The following is a 23,358-nucleotide window of genomic DNA, read 5'->3' as shown; positions in this document are numbered from 1 at the left end:
AGCGAGTTACTACAATGGAAAGGGATTTTATTCAATTCTGTTACAAGTTGTTTGTGATGCAGATAAGAATTTACTGACATTTTTTGTGACTGGTTCGACTAATGATGCCTGGATATGGAAGAGATCACCATTGTATGAAAAATTAAAAAGTGACGACCAGTTCCGTGCCACTGACTACCATTTGTTAGGTGATTGTGCCTACAAAGTGGAGACATTCATCCTCAGTCCATACAAGGATAATGGTCATTTGACACAACAAAAAAAAAAAAAAAGATTTAATTATAGGCTCTCTTGTGTTCGAGTAATTGTAGAGCAAGCTATAGGTCTATTGAAGAATAGATTCAGAAGGCTGAAATATTTAGATATGTCAAAGATGGATGCAATAGGAAAAGTTGTTTATGCGGCCTGTATTCTGCACAATTTTTGCAGAATTAGGTGATGAGCTACCAGAAGAGTCCATAGATCCAAAGGGTAGAAAGCTTTTGAAATTGCAGTTAAAAATATCTTCATACTATATTTTTCTGGTGGTTTAGAAGCCATGTATTGTTGCAATGGTCATCGTCCCCTGAATAGTACTACCGGTAGCTGTTTGTCAACTGTTAGATTGCTCCCTGGAAGATAATGAATACTTTGTATCTCTCATATGTCACAGATGGGTGCCAATTTGTCCTTTTTCCAAGAATTTCGTGAGTTTATACTTAAGAAATTTTGACCTGGAATGCTTGAAACAACATTTTTGCTTTTATCAGCTGAAAAACAGTTTTCCACGGATCCGTGGTTTATGAAAACTAGGTGTCTTTAGGCATGATTCATGGAATAATTGGCAACAATGAGTTCGTGATATCAACATTACTTTAATTAAAAGGGTGACTTTTATATTTGTACATAGTATAAGAAATAATACGAGTGTTGAGGCATAAGTCATGGCAACTATTATTTTTTTGTGATAGTGTGGGTTTGTTCGAGATAATAATAATAGATAGAGTAGGAATCTAACTTCTATGAACGACACAGGATCATGCTACTTGAAAGGACAGGGTATGAGTATATGCTACTTGAAGGGACAGTACAGATGCCTCAAACTAGGAAGCTGCCTGGAGAGGGGAAGTAGTACAGCTAATGGAGGGGGCCCACCTACACTCCGATACCCATGTATAGTCATATTATCTGAAAAGTTGACCTCTTGACAATGTATTCAAGATGCACCCTCCCTATAATATATTGGTCAGTATTTTAATACATAATAATTCGTTTAATGTTATTGGTGTTTATGATTTATTTTCTAATTGCAAAAATATATTCATTAGTATAATACAGTATATGATTGAATTAAATGTTTCATAATTCTTTTAGTTATATATACCCAAATTGTAGATTATAGCGTTGTCATTAAACTTCAATTTTTCACTTTAAATCAAGGAAAACAGATCACTTATCTGCATAATATGAACAAATCAATAAAAGGAAGACACAATTGAGTTTCTATTTAGCCATTCCAAAGGGATCTCCTTTACTCCCGATAAATCTCCATCTGAATCGCTGCTCACTTCTTTTATTTAATTAAGTTTTATATATTTATTTATTTATGTATTTACTGCTAGTAAGTTTCAAATGAATACAAGTTAATACAATGCAAAATAAAACCGAGAGTGATTAAATTAGATTGAAAAGTGTTAAATATCTAAATCCAACTATAAATCCAATACAAATTTGTTTCATTTCGTCTTCTTCTTCTTTAGACTTCCCACAAAAATGATTATTGTAACTGTCCACGGCTTGTTCTATTAGAGAATTATCTGCTTCACATATTCCTCTCCATATTTCACGAATTTTTCACATTTTTTCTTCAAAGATACTTCCGTGATTTCATTATTTTTTTTCCTTGTCACTGCTATGACGTCATCCATTTTGAATGTAGTGTTGTTTGCAACAATCCTAGTTAACGTCATCTTAGAAATTCCTATTGCTGCTGCCACTCTTTCCCGCATCTTCTTAACATCCATGAGAAATATCCCGGCTTCGCTTTCTTTTTTCTTGAATTCCGTCACATTATAAATCATCTCGCGAGTTTGACTATGTAGAACTTTGCCCAATAATGTACCACTCATTATAATAGAAGAAATACTTTATCACAAACGACAGTCACACATAGCCGCGTTCTTATACAGAATACAGCCTTCTCAACTGTTATTAGAACTGAGCTGTACCGTTCTAGTCCACAGTGCACAGCAGTAGGCGGACATTGGTAGGGGAGACGTGCTCTATGCGCCTGCGCGAACGAGACAGCTTGCTAGTTTGAGGCATCTGTATGTACGAAGGGTAAGCTAGTGATCAAACCTCCATAAACGACACAGCATCATGGTACTCATGTTTACATGGTAGTTGGAACAGCATTATGGTACACAAACTTTAAAAACCCATTGGGTAACATTCATTCTGTACAATGGTCGACTCACAACTGCTCTACGTGTTACTAGTTGCATCGCTCTCTGTGTGATAATCATATCACACTGTGATAATCATATCACACTGTGATCCCCATAGTGATGCGACCACATACTATGGATGTTATATGACATCTTGCGATACCCCATACATTGACTTAAGCCCCAACTCTCGTATAATTGATCAAGAATACAGTTTCATGTTAACACACATCACAATTTAATACTTAAACATAATGATCAATAAAAATTTACATTACTTTATATATGTTGCAAGGAATAGAGAAGTGAATTTCATAATCTCTCCTACTCAGTTCCCATCCTCACCTTCCCATGGTGCAACCTGTTTTTAACAACTGAAGCTCTGTGGATCAAGTCAGCTGTATTTCAGCATGCTGTCCTGCCATGGAATGCATAACCCCCCCCCCACCCAATATGTTTTTGTAGGCAGAGAATGACCTCTCTACATTGCAAGAAGTTATAAGTGCAAAGTTGAATAAACATTTTTCTATCATTTAGTTCTTTCTTTCTTTCTTTTCCTTCTTCACTCCTGATTCCTGAAGCCAAAATAAGGGGAATAAAATCGAGAAACTGAGATGTCCACTCAAAATCATTAAGACATGCATTTAAACTGAATATAATGTATATTATATGCATGATTAAGCTAAAAATTGCTTAAATATGCTCTATGGATATTTTTATCCCCAAAAAGACCAAAACATGCAAATATGCACGAAAAAAGTACACGTATTTAGGAGCTGAAAGTAATGAAATGGATAAGTACTAAGTTTGAGCTATGGCCTGTGTTCCTATAAAAACATCCATTTGCATGGAATTCTCGTCTCTATGAATTCCAACAGAAAAATACTAGCTGAAAGAAATGTGCTTTAAGATATTTAATACGAGTTTATTTTATTTTTATTCGCCAATACTTAAATGTTATATTTTGAGCCTTATACTTACATCCAAGCAACAGGTCTATTCTTCTTCAATAAATTGTAACAAAAAACTAAAAAGTATTTTGTTGTAATTCTTTGAATATTACTGTAGGAGATATAAAATACAGGCCATAATTTTTCTTTGCTTCTTGTAACCTATAAACTTACTCATATTAGTTATTTTCACCAAGATTTGTATTAAACTAAAACATTGTGTTATTAGCACAATCACCATCAGATTGTTCACTTTGAGTCATATGATGACTAACGTCACAATTCTCTGCTTCACCATGATCTGATTCCCCACCAATAATTACGTAATCATTTGGTATTTCATTCCTATTCTTGCCATTATTTTCACCACTACCATCATCGTCAGATTGTTCACTTTCAGTCATATGATCACTAAATTCACAGTTCTCTGCTTCATTGTGTCTAATTCTTCAAAAGGAATTACGTCATTATTTGATAAAAGGCCTACTTCATTCAGAAGTGTTCTCATCTTTGTTATTCATTGGACATTATAAAGTTCTGAATAAAATTACAAGTCTTGGAAAAAATCATCCACTTGTGAAAATAGCTCTTCAGCAATTAGATACGTGGCGTGTTAACAGCACTCCAGTCATTCAAATGACGCACTGAGAGTGAACAAGTGGAAATAAAGCTGACTTAACGGTTTCAGTAGCAACAATGATTCTTTTCAAGAAGGTAAGAGGCCCGCCAGCAATATAGACAACATTATTTTCAGAATCACTGATGATTTAGTAGCCGGGATGTTGTGGCCACCCCACACGCCTAGTTAAAGGTTAATGAAACCTGGTTATTTCCCAGATATGGTGTGGCATATAACTCTGAGATACCAGAGGATGGCACTTCTGTCTTGTATTGTGGCTATTTTTCAACAATATATTATATACCGGTAAGTCTATCTACATCAATATATTTTCGCTTGCTTAAGGTAGGACAACGACCTCCTTCCCATCATTTATACTCTTCAAAATATGTGACTGGTTTTCAGTCAATACATTAGTATTAAATTGTAAACTAACATAATTCAATTTAAATCCTGTCCAAACTCAACATCGCAAATTTCAAGTGCAATAATTAACAATAGATCCCTATTAGAAACAACAACAACCAAATTTCTTGGCTTAAAAATCGATAACGTGTTAAACTGGAAAAATCATATTAAAGAAATTACCCTCAAACTAAATTCATCATGTTTTGCTATTAGATCTATGCAAAAGATAATAAATACCAATATCTTAAAATCAATATACTTTGCATACTTCCACTCGGTAATGAGTTTTGGAAGAATAATCTGGGGAAATTCCACAGATAGTAAAAGTATATTCCTACTACAAAAAAAGAGTAATTATAATAACGGTAGGTGCTAAATCTAGGGAATCGTGTAGGATTATTTAAAAAAAAACTACAAATAATGCCCATGGCTTGACAGTATATTTTTTCATTAATAATCTTCCTCGTATGTAATCGTGAAAACTTTGTAACTAATTCAACAGTTCATAGCATAAATACACGTCAAAAAAATTACTTTCATACTCCATCGGCAAGTCTATCGTGCTATCAAAAAGTAGTGCTATATATAGCAGTAAAAATTTTTAATAGCCTCCTTATCGATATAAAAAATGAAACACAAAACAAATGTTTATTTAGGGCCAAATTAAAGAAGCGCCTAATTTCTCACGACTTCTATTCTGTAGGTGAAATCATGACATTCAACAATGCTTCATGAAATTGATACTGAAACTTTGTGTTGTACTAGTAGACTATATTGTAAACTTCGTCTGTATATATTTCATCCAGACTGTGACTATAAATTAATACTTTATAATAGTATTAAGTTTTTTGAGTTGTTCCATATTCTAGCTGTGAAGGTATGAAACCTTGTTAATAAATACTATACTACCGGTACTACGATACTACACTATTTTCTCAACTTGTAACTGCAGCTGCTTCAAATGGAAATTAATTGCAAGAATTATCAATTTCATGTCGTTCTGTTCAAATTTCAACAACTTCTCAGCCTGCAAAGTCTTGGTGTACCTGCCAGCTAACAAATTCTGCTCATCAATGGTTCCAAGTTCCGGAGGTCGATACTCCTGCCTTGCATGGTGCAGAGAGTTATTTTAGCAGTTATTTTCTTCGCTACTTTCATATTAGCTTCACTTGGCAGCAGTTGCAAACTCACTTTCTAAGATGGCAGATACTAGTTCTCAGGAAGTCTTTGGTCTTACCTTCATGTCTGGATACACTCTTTGGCCTGTACTCTTCCGAGCCAGCAGTGTGGTTTGTATGTGCAGATGAGGTTTTGGCGATGGTACGTCCACCTACAAATAGTGATTACTGAATGATATTCATCACGAAAGTCTCAGCACCACACAAGAGTGCACAGTGGTTCAAAAGTAAATCTAGCGGGACAAAATTAATAACTTCTCTCCTATCTTACAGATTTTTATGAAATTTTGTACAGCAGTTAAAGGTAGCATATCTTTTTTGCATACAAAGTCTCATTGTGTTTATATGAAAGAATTACCCCCATTACAAGGGGTGAATTTAGACAAAATTATCATCTTTTCTCCTACCCAACAGATTTTCATCAAACTTTACACAGTAGTTACAGGTAACCAGGGCCTGATTTAGGCAGCAGCCTTTGGTGCCTCTGCTGAGGGCCTCATGATACTGGGGGCTTCAAAATCCAGGAACAAGCCTTTTTTAAAATGAATTATGAAAAATGAAATAAACAACTCTGCCAACTCAAAATCAGAACTGATGAAATAAGTAATTATGTAACGAATTATTATTTTAGAAAACTCATAAAAAATCACTTATTATTTTAAGTTTAGAGTCATAATTATGTTGTGTCAGTAAAGTGTGTTGAGTAAGTCAAACGTGTTCCTGTCAGTGAAGCTTTATAGTTTATAGTGGCAGTGCAAAGTATTTGAACAGTGAAATGTTTTTGAAGTGTTAGTGAAATCAGGATAGAATCAGTGAAATGTGTCGTAGTTCCAGTGCAGTGAGTGAGTTGACAGGGAAATGAGTGTAGTGTTGAAAGGTACTTGTGCAGATATGAACATATCATACTCGTGGGTTTTAGTTCGAACATAGGTTTAAGGTACAAATTTGATTTACTTTAAATCTTATTTTAACTGATCGTGCTGCATTTAATTTAGGATGTTCCCTGTTGTTGTTGTTGTTATTATTATTAATTATTGTTAGTATTAATTATTAGTATTATTATTAATTGTATTTTTTATTAATTGTGTTTATTATTGTCTTTATTGAGTGTAATTAGTTACCACTGCCACCGGGTATATACCCATTGCAGTGTGAATAAATACGTACATAAGTTGATTGCAGAGTTTAACTTGTAAAAGTTGGCTACCATGTACAGTTTATGCAAGTTGTAACAGTAGGCATATTTAAATAATTAATCATGAATTCAGCACCCAAAGTCAACAACACTATCGGTTCTCATTGTGTTGAGTGTTAAATCAAGTGCTTAATGCTTCTGTTGCTTTGCAACTTATCTCATTTCTGTTGGTATAGGACCATTTATTGGTGTGTTTTGGTAGTGCAAAAGTGTTTTTTGGAATGTCTATAATTAAAAACGGAATTCCCAAGCAAATTTGAGTTAGTAGCCAATAAAAGAAAAAAGAAGGCTATTGAAATTCAAGAAGAAGAAAAACAACGCTGATCATTGAGTAAATATGTTAGTTCATGTCACTCTCAGTAACTCATTTACCAAGAGAGACCTCCAGTTTCAAAAAGTGAATGTTTTAACACAGACTAATGATGATTTTGTAATACAGAGACAATAATCCGTCACAGCTACTAATTTGTAGAGAACAAAGGTTTTTTTTTTTTTTTTTGCATTAGCCTAAACCAGAATTTAGGAAAAATGAACATTGCTTTCAAAGTCCTGAATTACTGCACTAAAGGAAACTAGGGATAGTAGGCCTACCAGTACTACAACTGGTGTAATCAGCTCTGACCCTATCATATGGCCACACATATCACTGATACCTTATGGGACCACTTTATTTTTAATCCTTCTCCTCAAAATAGAGAATTAATAAAACCCTCTGTGAAATAAGTACATGATGAAAGGTGACAGAAGTTAAATAAAATAAGATAAGCCTATTTATCATATATGAAAAAAAGAGGCCTCATAAAGAAAATTAAGCTCCGGGCCTCTGAATTTGTAAATCAGGCCCTGCAGGTAACATATTTGTTTTCCATAAAAACTCTCAGTATATTTGTGTACAAGAAACTACCCCATTATAGGGATGAATTTAGAGCAGACTGTGAATATTTCTCCTATCTAACAAAAAAATGTTATGGTTTATTTAACGACACTTGCAACTGCAGAGGTTATATCAGCGTCGCTGGATGTGCCGGAATTTTGTCCTGCAGGAGTTCTTTTACATGCCAGTAAATCAACTGACATGAGCCTGTCGCATTTAAGCACACTTAAATGCCATCGACCTGCCCCCGGGATCAAACCCGCAACCTTGGGCATAGAAGGCTAGCACTATACCAATTCGCCAACCAGGTCGACCCTATCTAACACATTTTCTTCAAATGTTATACAGTAGTTACAGGTAACATATTTCTTTTGTATATAAACCCTCATTACATTTGTGTGAAAGAAACTACTTCATTATAAGGAGTGAATTTAGACAAAATTAACAACTCTTCAACGTTGTAACAGATTTTCATTAAACTTTGTGCAGTAGTTACAGATAAATATTTGTTCTGTATACAAACTCTTATTACGTTTGTGTAAGAGAAACTATTCCACCACAGGGGGTGCATTTGTACAAAGTTAATAACTTGGCTTCTATATAACAGATTTTCATATATTAATGTGTTGTTGTTTATTGATTTCATATTATAATAAAATAACATTACTTGAGGAATATATCGTATTCGCGGCGAACATAATAATAGTAAATAACAATATTGTTTAATATTTATTATGGAAGCATTAAAACCCTGTTGTCAATTTATGGTAAGAAATTTAACTTTTACTGCAGAACTAATTCTGTAAAATCGACGCATAAAATTATTATAAATTAAGTTCAATTGTTTAATTAGTCACTATCTTTAAATTAACATCCTATTTAGTTCTTTTATTGGGGGTTTGGTCCATTTGTGCCTATTTGGTACAAAACCGCCCAATGTTTTCTTTTCGAATAACGCAAGTACTGGTTGCAGATTTTTTTTTTTAAATTAATTGTCTTGGAAGAAATGACAAATATCTTTAAATGGCGCAAGTCGCGCACTTTGCGGTTTAAAGACTCTTATAGGCCATACATTTCTTTGTAATATACTAAATTTTTATCCTTATGTTCCGATATACATTTTTTAAGGGCAGAGGGTTACGAACGTATACAAAAATTATGACAAAACATGTAATAACACTATTGATAATAGCCATACGTAAATTTTACCACTGAATCTTGAAAGAATGCTGAATTGAATGGCTTATAGTTCACTCAATTTAGATTATTAATTTGTCCTTTACAAGTTGTTTAATTGTTGCAACAAATCGAAAATATGCTTAAACATACGATCACATAGGTACATTTTCTTGGCAAACTAATGATGCCATTGGTCCAAAATTTGTACCAGATATTACATATTGCTTTGTGATAATGAAACTAAGTTTTTATTTTTATAACTTGAATATTAGTTTCATAATTTGATACATGCTGAAAAAATTATTTTTTTTTCCAAACTCTGTTTTAAAATACCACAAAACCGACAGTTCGTTTTCAAATGAAGTAAAAAGTGAGTTTCTTATAGTTGTATGTACATGTAAGATCTGACAAATTTTTTTTTTATTAATGGGCTCATTAGTTTACCAGAAATTTGTACCTATGTGACCTTAAGTTTCAGTGTATTTTCGATTTGTTGCAAAATTAAACAAATTATTTATGACAGATCTAAATTAAAATGAGCTCTATGTCGTCATTAAATTCAGCTTTCTTTCTAGATTCCGTATTATTTTAGATTACTGCAGTTTAAAGATCATGATATGGCGGCATATTTGGTGTGATAATGAATCATTTTTACTTACAGTTTCAAGGGTGACCAAAATTATTTTTGTTCCCCTGGATTCGTGTTTGCAACCACTGTGGAGTGTGGCGATTTCTTCGCTGTCTTGTAGACAAAAATTCATAATACATCATTTTGTTATGGCCCTTTTCGTGCACCACTTTACATTAATGGTAAGCGTTCAAACATGTTATTCACTGTTTATGTGTCCAGAAAAAACACTACGGTATATAGACAAGACATTAGATATAAACATTTCTATCCGAACACTTTACGTATACTTACAAGTTTTGATAGTACATTAATAAGTGATCAGTTGACACATGAAGTTTAATTGTAGGAGGAATTTGTGTGATCAATTGCTCCTAAGGAATTGTCCGACATAAAAGAAAAATATTACCATATAATATATTACTTTAGCGGTATCGTACCAGCGTAATGCAGTATAAAAATTATGGATTAGAACAATTTGACACACTTTTCACAAACTTCGCAATTCATGGCTTGTCGACCAGAATACTACCTTGCAGTGTTTTCATATGCTGTCGAGGTAAAAATCACTTTCAAGGAACAATGTATTCCAATAGTTCTTCGCCTGTATGCAAACATTCCTAAATATCTAGTGGCCAGGAAAGTTATTCACGGACATCGCATTTTAAGGCATAAGCAATATGCCTACTACTTCATAGCAAACAGGTTAAAAAAAATTTCAATCATCTTATTTGACTTTCTCGCCGGTGTGCTTCCGGGAATGTTTTCTTAAATGTCCCGATTGCGTGAAACATCTACCACATACATCGCATTTGAAAGGTTTTTCGCCTGTGTGCACTACAGAATGTTTGTTTAGACGTGAAGAAGAAGGGAAACACTTTTGACAGACATTACACTTGAATGGCTTCCCGACCAAGTGCAAGCGCAAATGCTCTTTGAAATGATGCGACCACGAAAAGCACATACCACATATTTCACACGTGAATGGCTTCTCGCCTGTATGAACGCGTGAATGTGTTCTTAAGTCTCCTGATCGCGAGAAACATCTACCACACAATTCGCATTTGAAAGGCTTGTCGCCTGTGTGCACTACAGCATGCCTCTTTAGACGTGAAGTAGACAAGAAACACTTTTGACAAAGACTACACTTGTATGGCTTCTCGCCCGAGTGCACGCGTTTATGATCTTTCAAATGATGCGACCACGAAAAACACATTTCACAGATATCACACCTAAATGGTTTCTCGCCTGTGTGAACGCGTAAATGTTTTTTCAAACTATCCGACCTGGAAAAACACATTTCACATTTTTCGCATTTGAATGGTTTCTCGCCCGTATGTGATCGTGCATGCATTCTGAGATTAGAATTCTGCGAGAAACTCTTTCCACAGATATCGCATTTAAATGTTCTCTCACCTGTATGCGTGGAAACATTTTGATTTAGTTCTGAAGGAATTGAGAAACTATTTTCACAGATGTCCCCCTTAAGTGTTTTCTCAGTAGTGTGTGTGGGAACATGTCGATTTAGTTTCGATAGAGTCGAGAAACTTTTGTCACAGATATCGCATTTGAATATTTTCCCACCTGTATGTGAGGGAACATGTCGATTTAGTTCCGAGTGAGTCGAGAAACTTTTGTCACAGATATCGCAATTAAATATTTTCTCGCCTGTATGTGTGCGATCATGTCGATATAGTTCAGAAGGAGTCGGAAAACACTTTCCACAGATGTCGCATTTAAATGGCTTCTCGCCTGTATGTTTGCGAGCATGTTGATATTCATGTGATGAACTGGAAAAACATTTTTCACAGAAACCGTTTTTCAATGGTCTTTGGCCAGTATGCATATGTAAATGGTTATTGATATCCTGTAACTCCGAGAAACAATTTCCACAGTTAATGCACTTCAATGGTTCCGGTATCATATCATCTTCTAATATGTCCACGTCACAGGAATCTTCCTGCAAACAGGCAAATAAAAGAGATGGCGGATCTGTAGGTGGAAACGTAGAGAACATACTAGTTTCTAAGCTGGAAACCAAACTGAAACTTATTTAAATACATACAGAATACATAGGGGGTTGTTTCATATCTTGAAGTTGGCACTCATGGAATTCTGCTCTTCTTTTCTGGAATTCCATTATTACTGTACTTGTTTCTTTAAAGCTAGACGATTGCACATAGCATAGGAATAATTTACTGTTATAGTTCTGTAATCCTCTACATATTAAGTCAATTCATATCGCACGTACTTCGATGCTCAACTATGAACTCCAAATCATGCAAATTATCTAGGAGTAAATGTGCATGTTTTTTTCATGTGGAAGACTTACTGCTAATCAGGTCAAAAATGACGATTAATTTTCCCAACATCAACGTTCTACATCAGTGTCCCGCAACCTTCTTTTACTCACGGCACACACTAGACAGGCCTAGACTCAACACTGCACACCAAAATGTTAATCCCCTCAAAAATATATGACGTGACTCTCCTAATATAATTACGTAATGTAATCAAATTTACTATTATTATTATTATTATTATTATTATTATTATTATTATTATTATTATTACTACTATTTTCATTATCATTATAAAACAGAAATCGACTCTTGCATTTATTGACAATTTATGAATTTTAATTCACTGTAGAAAGTACACACCTATTACCAATATTAAAGTAAATAACTCTACTCATACTTTCAATGGGATACTTGAACCTGCTTAGCTGCATACAGGTGGCTGATCCGAGGCGGAATTGTTGACAGTGCAAGCCTAATTTCTTCATCGATGGATTTGCATCTATGCCTCTTTAATGTTTTAATTTCGAGAAGCCCAGTTCACACATATATGTAGTTGAAAATGACAGTAACTTTTACTACTTCGTCCATCACAATTTTCAGAGGAGATGGCAAAGACTTAGCAACAATGACTTCGTGGTGAATGAGACAATGGTTGCTCTGTATGTTAGGATATACTTCACGTATCCTTTCATAGAAGCAGCTCCATCTTTAAAACGCTAACGCAATCCTCCGCTGTTAATTAATTACGGACCACATATTCATTAGTTCTGCGAAATATTTCTTCACTGGTTGCTCGCTCGGGCACTTCTTTGCACAAAAAAAAAAAAAAAAAAAAAATACAATTACATCCCCATCAATGTATCAGATGTAGGAAGGAAGTTGTGCGTGACCGCTAATATCGGTAGACTCGTCGATCTGGAGTGACAACTTCTGACTGTTCTCTATTTTCTCCTTCATAATGTCTTCGGTGTCACTGGAAATGTCACTAACTCAGGGGCTAATTGTGTCAGCAGAGAGAGGAATTTAATGTTAATTAATTTTTTTACAATAATATGGAAAAGTTCGCGTCACACCTTTCACCTTGTGGAAGCACACCAGTTGCGGAACACTATTCTACATCACAAATAGCACTGGACTTTCAACCTACACTTCAACATGGAAGTTTTACTTACTTCCTCACAAATGGCTTTTAAGGAACCTGGAGGTTCATTTCCACTCTCACATAAGTCCGCCATCAGTTCCTGTTCTGAGCAAGATTAATCCAGTCTCTACCATCATATCTCACGCCCCTTAAATCCAATTGAATATTATCCTCCGATCTACATCTTAGCCTCCCCAAAGTCTTTTTCCCTCTGGCCTCCCAACTAACACTCTATATTAATTTCTGGATTCGCCCATACGTGCTACATGCCCTGCCCATCTCAAACGTCTGGATTTAATATTCCTAAATATATGAGGAGAAGAATAGAAAGCGCGCAGTTTTATATTGTTTAATTTTCTTAATTCTCCTGTAATTTTATCCCTCTTAGCGCCAAATATTTTCCTAAGGACCTTGTTCTGGATCATTCTTAGTCTCTGTTCCTTTCTCAAAGTGAGAGTCCAAGCTTAACAATCGTAAAGAGGAACTGGTAATATAAATGTTTTATGAATTCTAATTTTCAGGTTTATTGAGAGAAGACTGGATGACAAAAGCTGAACCGAATAATAACAGGCATTTCACATATTTATTTATTCTGTATTTAATTTCCTCCCAAGTGTCATTTATATTTGTTATTGTTGCTCCAAGATATTTGAACTTTTTTACCTTTTCAAAGGTTACTTTTCCAATTTTTATATTTCCATTTTGCACTATGTTCTGGTGATGAGACATAACCATATAGTTTGTTTTTTCTGAGTTTACTTCCAAATCTATCTCTTTATTTGCTTCACTACACATATGGAATTTGATTAATGGTGCAACATGCCAAGTGAAAATTATGTCAGATAATTACATTACACTGTCGTAGTGACAGTGTCTGCCTGTGCCACATCATCTGCTTCATAGTTCATGGCAGACAGATTTAGAATGTTATTTTATGACGCTTTCAATTACAGAAGTTATTCAGCGTCGAAATTCAATCATATCGAGAATGGGAAACGAATTCTGTTCTGTAACTCTAATGTTTTAATGTGTTTCAAAAATAAGATATGTTACACACAGGTTATTGACGTTCTGGAGGATGTCGTACTATGGATTTTACCACCACTAAATATTAAGATGGTACATCAATTTATAGCGTTTTTGTCTCGCGTGTTGGTACTCTAGTTCCTATGAGTTTACTTTTCGATTTTTTATATGAAGTTGAATTGTTGTGCTTTAATTTAAACACTGCAGCATCTCGGCGACAATCACTGCCTGCAGAGGCATTCTAAGATGGACGAAAGGTTATGGGCATAAAAGGAGTGGAAAAATGTATTGATGGATGTAAATTGTATGAACCAATCGGTTGTTGACAAGAGAACGTGGACGAAACAAATTGTAGATAAAAAGTAGTGGACGAAAGGCCCGCAAACCCAATAATCTCATGCATAGTTAAGTTTCCCTGTACTGTATATCACAAAATCTTGAAAATATTTAAAGGTTTTCGAGAGAGTCACAAAATATTAGATACGCTAACCCATGTATGTTATAACTCGTGATTATTACACCATACATTCATATCATAAATTAAAAAAAAATAGTTACTCGAAAGAAGATTTCCAAAACATAACATGAACTCATCAGACTGCAGCATGAAAATTGTAAAATAAAAATTAAAAAATGTCGCTAAGCACTACATCTTCACACTGTTCCCAGAACATACCCTTAAAAAAAATAAATAAATAAGAGGTGAAAGTAATTTTTAAATATAGATATTAACATATCACTATAGTTGAAATATAGAGTTTATGAAAATAAAAGGAGTAAATATTTTTACATAGAAAATACTAAAGGCTCTGTCATATGCTGAAATACCCGTGCGTACAGAATCTTATGACTTATAGCTGTTATGACAGTCATTCCCAACTGGTGATGCGTTACGCAGCCCCATGGAGTATGTCGTGAAATTTTGGAATTGAAAAATACATTATATGCCATCCAGAAAGTCTCTTTACAATGCAATTTTTATTAACAACAAAGTCTTTGATAATTTTATTTTGAGACAGACTTTATGGATGAAACAATGCTCAGTTTAATTTTTTCTGTCTGGTGATAATTCGAATGAAAGTGAACACCTGAAACAATGCTTAGTAATTCGTTTACTCTTCCCACTTAGTAATAAACAAAGTTTAGAATCGTCAGAACATGTTGGTGAGTTTCAGTGTATACACGTGAGCAGGTGATAGTATGATTAGGCTATTTTATCAAAAATGCTCTATTTAGATTTTACCATTGACAAAATTTAATTCGAAAAAGATGATCTGAATCTAATTCTGGATTAGATGACAACAGTTCTAATTCAAATAATGTGAGTGAAAATTCCCTCCGGGGTTCACAAAAAAGCACCGCGTTTTGTAAATATAATGATGAATACTTGCAATATGGTCTTACGTGGCGTGGAGATGAATATAAACAAAATCCTGAGTGTCTTACATGCGGAAATATTTTTGTCAAATCAGTCGATGGTGCCGAATAACCTAAAAATACATTTAGAACTGCCGTTTTCAACATCATACTTGTGTGAATCAGCATTTTCTACTATAAAAATGGTGAAATCTAAACAAAGGAACAGACTGCTGCATCTTGAAGATGATTTACGTGTTGGTCTGTTAATCTTAAGGCCAAGTATAGATAAACTCTGTGCAATCCCTAAAGCACAGACTTCACATAATTTCAAATAGGTGAGTTTTCAAAAACGATAATAATCATTTATCAGTCATTCAGCATCATAGTTTGTGATTTTTGACACATACCTTCGTTTTTTTCTAATGCCACTCAAGTTGCTGCTTGCTTTTTTAGAACTTTCGATTGCGTATTAACATCGACCTATCTACAACACTGAAAGTTCGATGCTACATAGAAGTTAACAGTGCTTTTTTCAGGCGGAACGCGCTAGAACGGCGTTCCGGCACCTATTTGTTGGATTCTTCATCATGTGGGCTTACCCGAAATATGTGTGAATAACTATGTTTTTAATGTAAGTTTTCTTTGAATTCTGCTTAGACCTTGAAAGTCTTAGTTGGAGGAAAAGGAGGTTAAAAACGACAAAATTTCCGTGCAGTGACCAGTAATCATCTCCTCATCCGCTATAAAATATTCTACAAAGAGTTTCATAACCTTTTTCTTCAGAAGAAAAGCACTATTTTTGCTATTAAATAAAAACAAATGTGTTGCGATATCGTGGGCATTCAGTAAAGTGTGTCGTCAGTCGAAAAAGAACTCCACTTACCTCGTCTTTACAGTTTATTGTAACAAAATTAGTTGGCACTGCAGTTTCCTCAACTTTAATATCTGATGTGAGATCACAGTTGTTGTCCTCGCATTTCATTTTTATTCCAGGAACGTAGGGATCCAATAAAAGTCCATCCTGCAGAAGAGACATATAATGTATATATGTAAAACATAACATTAACATATTATGTTTCAGAAAGAGAAATTTTTCTTTTTCTGAAAGTGATTAACATATGCTCATGTATGTAACAGCGTCCAAATGACACTATAAAAGTTAAAAGTTACTTCTACACCGCACCTCTGAATGTTTTCTGTTCTGGATATTGTGAACATATATTAGAGCCATGGGCATGGGAAATATAAACTGTGACATGCGTCATCACATCGTAATCGATAAAGAGGTCAGTGAAAGATTGTTAGGAACGTGCTTGGATAACAAAATACACTGTCTTACAGTAGAAATAGCAAGGAAAAAGGAGTTGATACCATATACAGCGATAAGCGCTGTCAAGATTGCAGCGACATGGTTATAGTCCTAAAATTAAAAACCAATGCATATGGCTGGTATATACAGTATTCGATCACAGAGAAAAAACTATATATATGTACATATTATTAAGTAGGCCTACGTAATAATCGTATCTGTATTATTTTGTGTCATTTAAGGTGCATGATTGAGCAAATTAATTTTTTAATTTTGGAATAAAATATTATTAATTTCAATTAAACTTTATGTTAATTTACTACTTAACGAGTTTCAAGTTGTTTTGTACTATTTACGGTTCCATAATGTGGAATTTTATTTTAAAATTCAGAGATGTCAGTCAGTCACAGAATGAGGTCAGTCAGCAACACATCACTTTTTCGGCCATAACTCCATTATTAGTTGTGGTTTGGAGATCGTTTTCAACTTAAACTAAAGATTAACACTTCCTCTCCGAACAATACTTTGTAAAACTGTACAATGGCATTTCACAAAAATCTGTGGAGAACAATGTTCATCTGAAGAGAGGGTTGACATTTATGTCAGTCAGTTACACACTTTGGACGTAAATAAATAGTAAACGTTTTCTATTATAGATGTTTATTTTTATATGTACCTTAAGTGTACACTTTCCTCTATCAAATCCTGTGGTGACAGTCTAATTTCAACCCATTACACAATTTAGGCTGATATTTTGCTGTCAAAATGTACTGTAAATGTCAGTCAGTCACACGTGGAATTGCTCTATATTGTACAGAAGGTAGGTCCAATTTAAAATGGTGTTCTGTTTCAGTAAGAGATTACAGACACCTTCACAAAGACTCACCTCACTTTGTTATGATTTTGTTACACTGAAGCTGTAACTATACTCAATCGCAGCACAATGTAACTTTTCAATCTTACATACTATTTAATAAAAATAATCCAATAAATTATAAACAAAAGCATTACGTACTAGTAATATTTTAAGAGAGAGAAAAATAAAACAACGTAATACGAAACATGAAGAGAAACTTGGTAAACAACTCCAGATTGAATTTTTATGTCTACATACTGTAAATCTGCTACCTATAAATTAGGATATATATATATATATATATATATATATATATATATATATATATATATATAGGTCTAACCTTATGTCATATATATTGCGATTGAAGTCGAACATAGAAATGAGAGAACCAGTGACTTTCAATTTACCTCTGATAAGGGCTTCTTCTCATCTGTATCAGTGTTATCACTCCAATGTACAGCCAACGGGTCAACCTCGGGTTCCTTTTTGATCACTTCCATCACGACTGAAACAGAAATTTGATTGACACATCTGGACAAAGTAAGCTTAAGAAACAGAGTTATTCAGAGTGATTACAATATATAATATGTAGGCCTATTACAGGAACTTGGACTCTTACTTTGAGAGAGGAACAGAGATTAAGGGTGTATGAGAATAAGATTCTTAGGAAAATATTTGGGGCTAAGAGGGATGAAGTTACAGGAGAATGGAGAAAGTTACACAACACAGAGCTGCACGCATTGTATTCTTCACTTGACACAATTACGAACATTAAATCCAGACGTTTGAGATGGGCAGGGCATGTACCACGTATGGGCGAATCTGGAAATGCATATAAAGTGTTAGTTGGGAGGCCGGAGGGAATAAGACCTTTGAGGAGGGCGAAAAGTAGATGGAAGGATAATATTAAAATGAATTTGAGGGAGGTGGGATAGGATGGTAGGAAGTGGATTAATCTTGCCCAGGATAGGGATCAATGGCGGGCTTATGTGAAGGCGGTAATGAACCTCCAGGTTCCTTAAAAGCCATAAGTAAATAATGACTATTACAGGTAGCCTATATACTATTTCATTGGAAATTTTAAATTTGTTCTGAACTAATTAAATTTAAATTCCATTCAAAATATAGAATTCGTTTAGTATTAGTGAGTATGTCGCTATGAATTCGATTATGCACTTTTCTCATGTACAGAATAAGATCCCAATCTTGTCTAAACTCATTACGCAGATTCTAGTCCAGTCCACCCAGAAGACATTTCACCAGCAATATTCTCAATTTTATTTTCCTAAAATTAGAAACACTTATTATTAATTAAATTAGATAAGCAGACAGGTTTTGAATATAAGATAGAATTACGTCAAGGTTTTTAAAATAATGAAAATTGAAAATAGAGAATTAAGGCAGTTATTAATGTATTCAGATAGCTATATTATTTAGTAAAGGTTCAGAAGATAATTTTGACTTTATAAATTGCTTTACTAATATGTCTTAATTTCAATAATACTGCATTTATAATAAATTTAGTAGGCATTATAATAGTAATGAATTGATAATGAGTACATGAGACACAATAATGAAACTAAATTGAGGTTGATTATGTAAGCAACTTGTCAAGTTTGTTTTTAAGCAGGTATGCTGTAGTCTTCATTGAAGTTACGCAAACGTTTCTGCTGACAAGGAAATATTGTAAGAAATAAAGACAACCTACATATAGAATGTATCGAGTCAGCTAATTCAGGTTCATGACTTACAGTATGTCGACATCTGATCACCTAATTGGAATAATAAGTTATTATTAAAGTAAGACCTAAATAATTACAATTAAATTGTGAAAAGGATCAGATAAAATAAGGTTTAATGTCTTAATGGTTATCACGATTGGTTTAAACATGCACTAAAACCAGACGTAAGTGCAAGTTTGAACCAATAAATTATTGAGATTTGCGATAAAATAATAAGTCTAGGAAATTGTATATTTAGTATGTAGAACTACATTTGTTTATAGATCTTTTGTTATATTATTAAGTTTTGTACTTGTGAACTATATCAATAAATCAATATGTCAAATCTATTCTCAATTTTTGCTAAATTCACCCATTGCTATTCATCCAATGAAAATTCAACCACAGTAAGCTCATCAAGCAAGTCATTATTTCAAAACTGAATATATTGTCCACAGTAAAAGTTATTATGAAGTAGCCCTGCTGTCTGTTTTGTGGAATGCGGTACAGAATTTTGGTATATTAAATAGCGATGTTGTGGGCACAAGCACGCAGGTATTCTAATATCCGTCCCTGGTCTTTGAAGTCGTCGCACTTCGAAGTAATGGTCTGCAGTCTTTGGTTCTGGTTCTTATATTTCCGCTTCTGGAGTTGTGTAACAGTCTGCCAAACATCAAACTCATGGAAAACAACATTTCTGTATCATGCTCCTTCTCTTGAAGACATAATATTAACACAGTCTACTATATACAGTCGCGAAGCTTGAGGTGATTTTTTGCAAATCTCGTGATAAAGCGCTTCAAACGGTTAGCAACTAGAAACAATACACTGTCCATGGTCGACTTTGGACTGTGTCGTATTTCCATCGAATGCTAGCTCGTTGCGTATTTCACATTGATGCTTGTGAAATGTTCGTTATTGGTTGTAATGAAAATGTTAATGGCTAAAATACAATAATTGGAATAATAATATTTTACTAGAGACGTAGAAAAATTAAGTTTGTTTTAATGAAATTTATTGATCATGTTTTATTTTCAGTTCTAGTAGGATTATTATTGCTTAGGCCTACTTTTTTTTTTCAAAGGATATGTTTTTAATTATAGCTGTTAATTTTGTTCTTTTTTATTTGTTACTTTACTAGAGACGTAGAAAAAGTCTGTTACAATAAAATTTATTGATCACGTTTTATTTCCAATTCTGGTGTGATTATTATTGCTTAACCTCATCCCACTTTGTTAACTACGTAAGCCTACACTACACGTACCGGTACACGTAAGTTACTCCATTAATTCATATTTCCATTATTATTGTTGTAAAGGGAAATGCAAATTAATATTTATTGGTTTCATAGTTAATTATCGCTATAATCTTGAATGAGTGAAGCGATTATAGTAAATTTCAGTTCGTTTTGCACAAAAAAAATAATATTAACCTATTTCTTGCAGGTATTTTCGAGTTTATGGTGAAATTTAATATACTTCATTAAAATAATAAATTAACTTTATGCATTTAATATTTCAATAATGGAAGGAAGGTGTTAATTTTTCCAAAAGAACACAACGAAAGTGTAACATATTTTGTCGTCTACTAGGAGAGAGATCTGCGATGATGAGGCGATGGTAGCGATCCTGGTGGTGGGCAACTACCCATGTTTGCATTTTTACTACATATTGAGCTTCGTGACTATATAGTAGACTGTGATATTAACTTGTATAAGGAAGGATGTTTTAGTGACATAATGGTTTGAAACCGATTGTGCCACACTTCTGTAGCATTGTTCGTGTGAGGTTCATTGGATGTGACAGTATGGAATTGATTTCATAGTAGCAGAGGTAACAAGTCCCAACAGGAGGCTTATCCTAACACATGGCTGCACTCCGATCCTTATATATAATAAATTCACTGTTGGCAATCATTCTACTATAGAGAGATCAGTACGAGCTGTGAGGCTTGTGGCAGTAGCCTCTAAAGGCATGTCTACGATCTTGACTCGCAAACTTGAGGCGAGACCGATACACCCTGTATCGATTCACTACATCTCCATACGAAACGAAGGTAGTCTTCCGTTACAATATTACGTCGCTCTATATTGGTGTTGTCTGAAAGTGCCACGTTGTTGAGTTTAGTTTAATCAAAAGTGCATGCTTGTGTGTGTTACATAATAATTCCGCTTAAAATGGCTCATACTGATAGAAGATTGAGGTCTTTATAATAAATTACCCGGGTCAATTAAACACTTAAATGCTGACGGTAAATTAAAAAAAGAATTAAAGAAATTTCTTATGGATGGTTGTTTTTGTTCAGTACAAGAATATCTTGAATGTTAGTATTTACAGTTATTACATGTTAAGTTGTACAAATATATTTATTAATAGTAGATGATAAAGGTTTCATAGATAATTATTAATTCTAGGTTTATTGTGCGAAGATTTGACAATTTTAGTGGTAGTGCTCAATCATTTGTCAGTATTATACACCATGTTATATACAGTATGTAACTATCTTGTTCGTACAGTAATATTGTTATTAAAAACAGACAATTTTGTTAACGAAAATATAATTTATTTTAATACGTTAAATTAAAATATGAAAAAACAATATCTTCTCTTCAGGATGTAAAATAAACTTCATCAAAATTTTCAATTCACTATAGGCCTAAATAAACATACAAAATCAAAAAAATGTGCACATTTTATGCAACTTTTGTGTTCGTACATCTAATCATTTTGTAAATTTCAAAGTCTTAGTTGCCAACTATTACACAAAATTAATATCATGTAACACATCCTTTGGCTTTAATGACCTCCTCACATCTTCTTTTCATTGAAGAGACAAGTTTCTTGCAAACCTCAGGAGTGATATTCTGCCATTCTTCTGCCACTATTCTTCTGAGCTCCGGAATGGATGTTATCTTGCTATTTCGTACCCTTCTTTTCAAAATTGGCCACAAATATTCGATAGGATTTAATGTTCGATAGGATTTAAATCCGCTGATTGAGGTGGCGTTTTGAGTTGATGGGGAACATTCCATATCAGCCAGGTCTTGACGATCCCGGCGGTGTGTTTAGGGTCGTTATCATGTTGAAATATATAATTACCCTGGAAGCCCATTTTTTTTAGCACTTTCTTTTAAATTTGTCATAAGAATATTCTTGTACATCATTTTATCCATAATTCCATCAATGATGTGTATGTTTCCGACTCCAGAGGAAGACATACAAGCCCATATCATGATGGAACCACCTCCGTGTTTTACAGTAGAAATAGTATTTTCTTTCCTGATGGCAGAGTTTGCCTTCCTCCACACTCGGTTGCAACCATCTGAGCCGAAAAGATTTATCTTCGTCTCGTCGGACCATATTACACGATCCCAATAGTCCTCCTCTTTAGAAACGTGTTCGTTTGCAAATAGAAGTCTTTTTATTCTATTTGACTCACTAATAAAAGGTTTCTTACGTGGAACCCTGCCATGATACCCATGTTTCCACAATGCACGACGAATGGTCTGGTTGGACATTTCTTTTCCTATAGTGTCTTGTACTTGTGAACGCAGTTTTTCAACACAACCTAGGGTCATGTCGAATTTGTTGTACAATGTATCTTTCGTCCCTTTCATTTAATTTTTTTTCTTTTGGTTTTCGCCTCAAATTCTTCCAAGACCCTTCATATTTAAATTTGTTTACAAAATGCTGAACTGTTGAATGTGTATGTCCAACAATTTTACTTATTTCCCTTAAAGACTTACCTTTAAGGGCAAGTTGAACAATAACTTTCTTCAGATCTTCTGAAAGCTGCTTTCGCTTCGCCATCTCGTACAGTACTGTCATGCTTGCAAGGTAAAAATGTAAACAAGGGAAGCTACCACTCAGCAATAGCAAGCACGAACCGGTTAGCGTATTTTGAAACAGTGAGATAGGGCAAGACTTGTAAGTGTACGAACAGAAAAGTTGCATATCTAACACAACGAATAATGGAGATTTCTTTTTAAAATAACAACAAATGTTTTAAAGATACATTATAATTAAATATAATAGCGAATATTATGAATAAACTGCACACGGTTATATACGTGAAGAAGAAAACATAATTGTTATCTTATTTTACAGTTAAAACGGACATTATCACAAACATAGGGGCTGTACGAACAAGATTGTTATATACTGTATATTAACATTATTTTGTA

At 34.0% G+C, this 23,358-nt stretch overlaps 1 protein-coding gene across 4 annotated transcripts in view; it reads right to left on the bottom strand.

Moving 5' to 3' along the window:
• LOC138692779 (zinc finger protein ZFP2-like) overlaps nt 1-23,358 on the bottom strand; it is a 68,892-nt gene that overhangs the window by 17,949 nt on the left and 27,585 nt on the right. For 2 of the 4 annotated variants that reach the window (XM_069815985.1, XM_069815983.1), the window contains 4 exons: nt 17,862-17,959; nt 16,170-16,307; nt 9,489-11,417; nt 5,641-5,733 (listed from right to left, as the gene is read on the bottom strand). In XM_069815985.1, the coding sequence (XP_069672086.1) occupies nt 17,923-17,959 (37 nt within the window). In that variant the 3' untranslated portion in view covers nt 5,641-5,733; nt 9,489-11,417; nt 16,170-16,307; nt 17,862-17,922. Of the gene's footprint in view, nt 1-2,875; nt 5,734-9,488; nt 11,418-16,169; nt 16,308-17,861; nt 17,960-23,358 lie in introns of those variants that run through there. The other 2 variants (XM_069815982.1, XM_069815984.1) reach the window with 2 other exon arrangements.

Source organism: Periplaneta americana, chromosome 17 (genome assembly GCF_040183065.1).
Source record: "Periplaneta americana isolate PAMFEO1 chromosome 17, P.americana_PAMFEO1_priV1, whole genome shotgun sequence".
Classification (NCBI taxonomy): domain Eukaryota; kingdom Metazoa; phylum Arthropoda; class Insecta; order Blattodea; family Blattidae; genus Periplaneta; species Periplaneta americana.
Note: the sequence above shows the minus strand (reverse complement) of the source record. Positions and strands in the feature narration are given on the sequence as shown.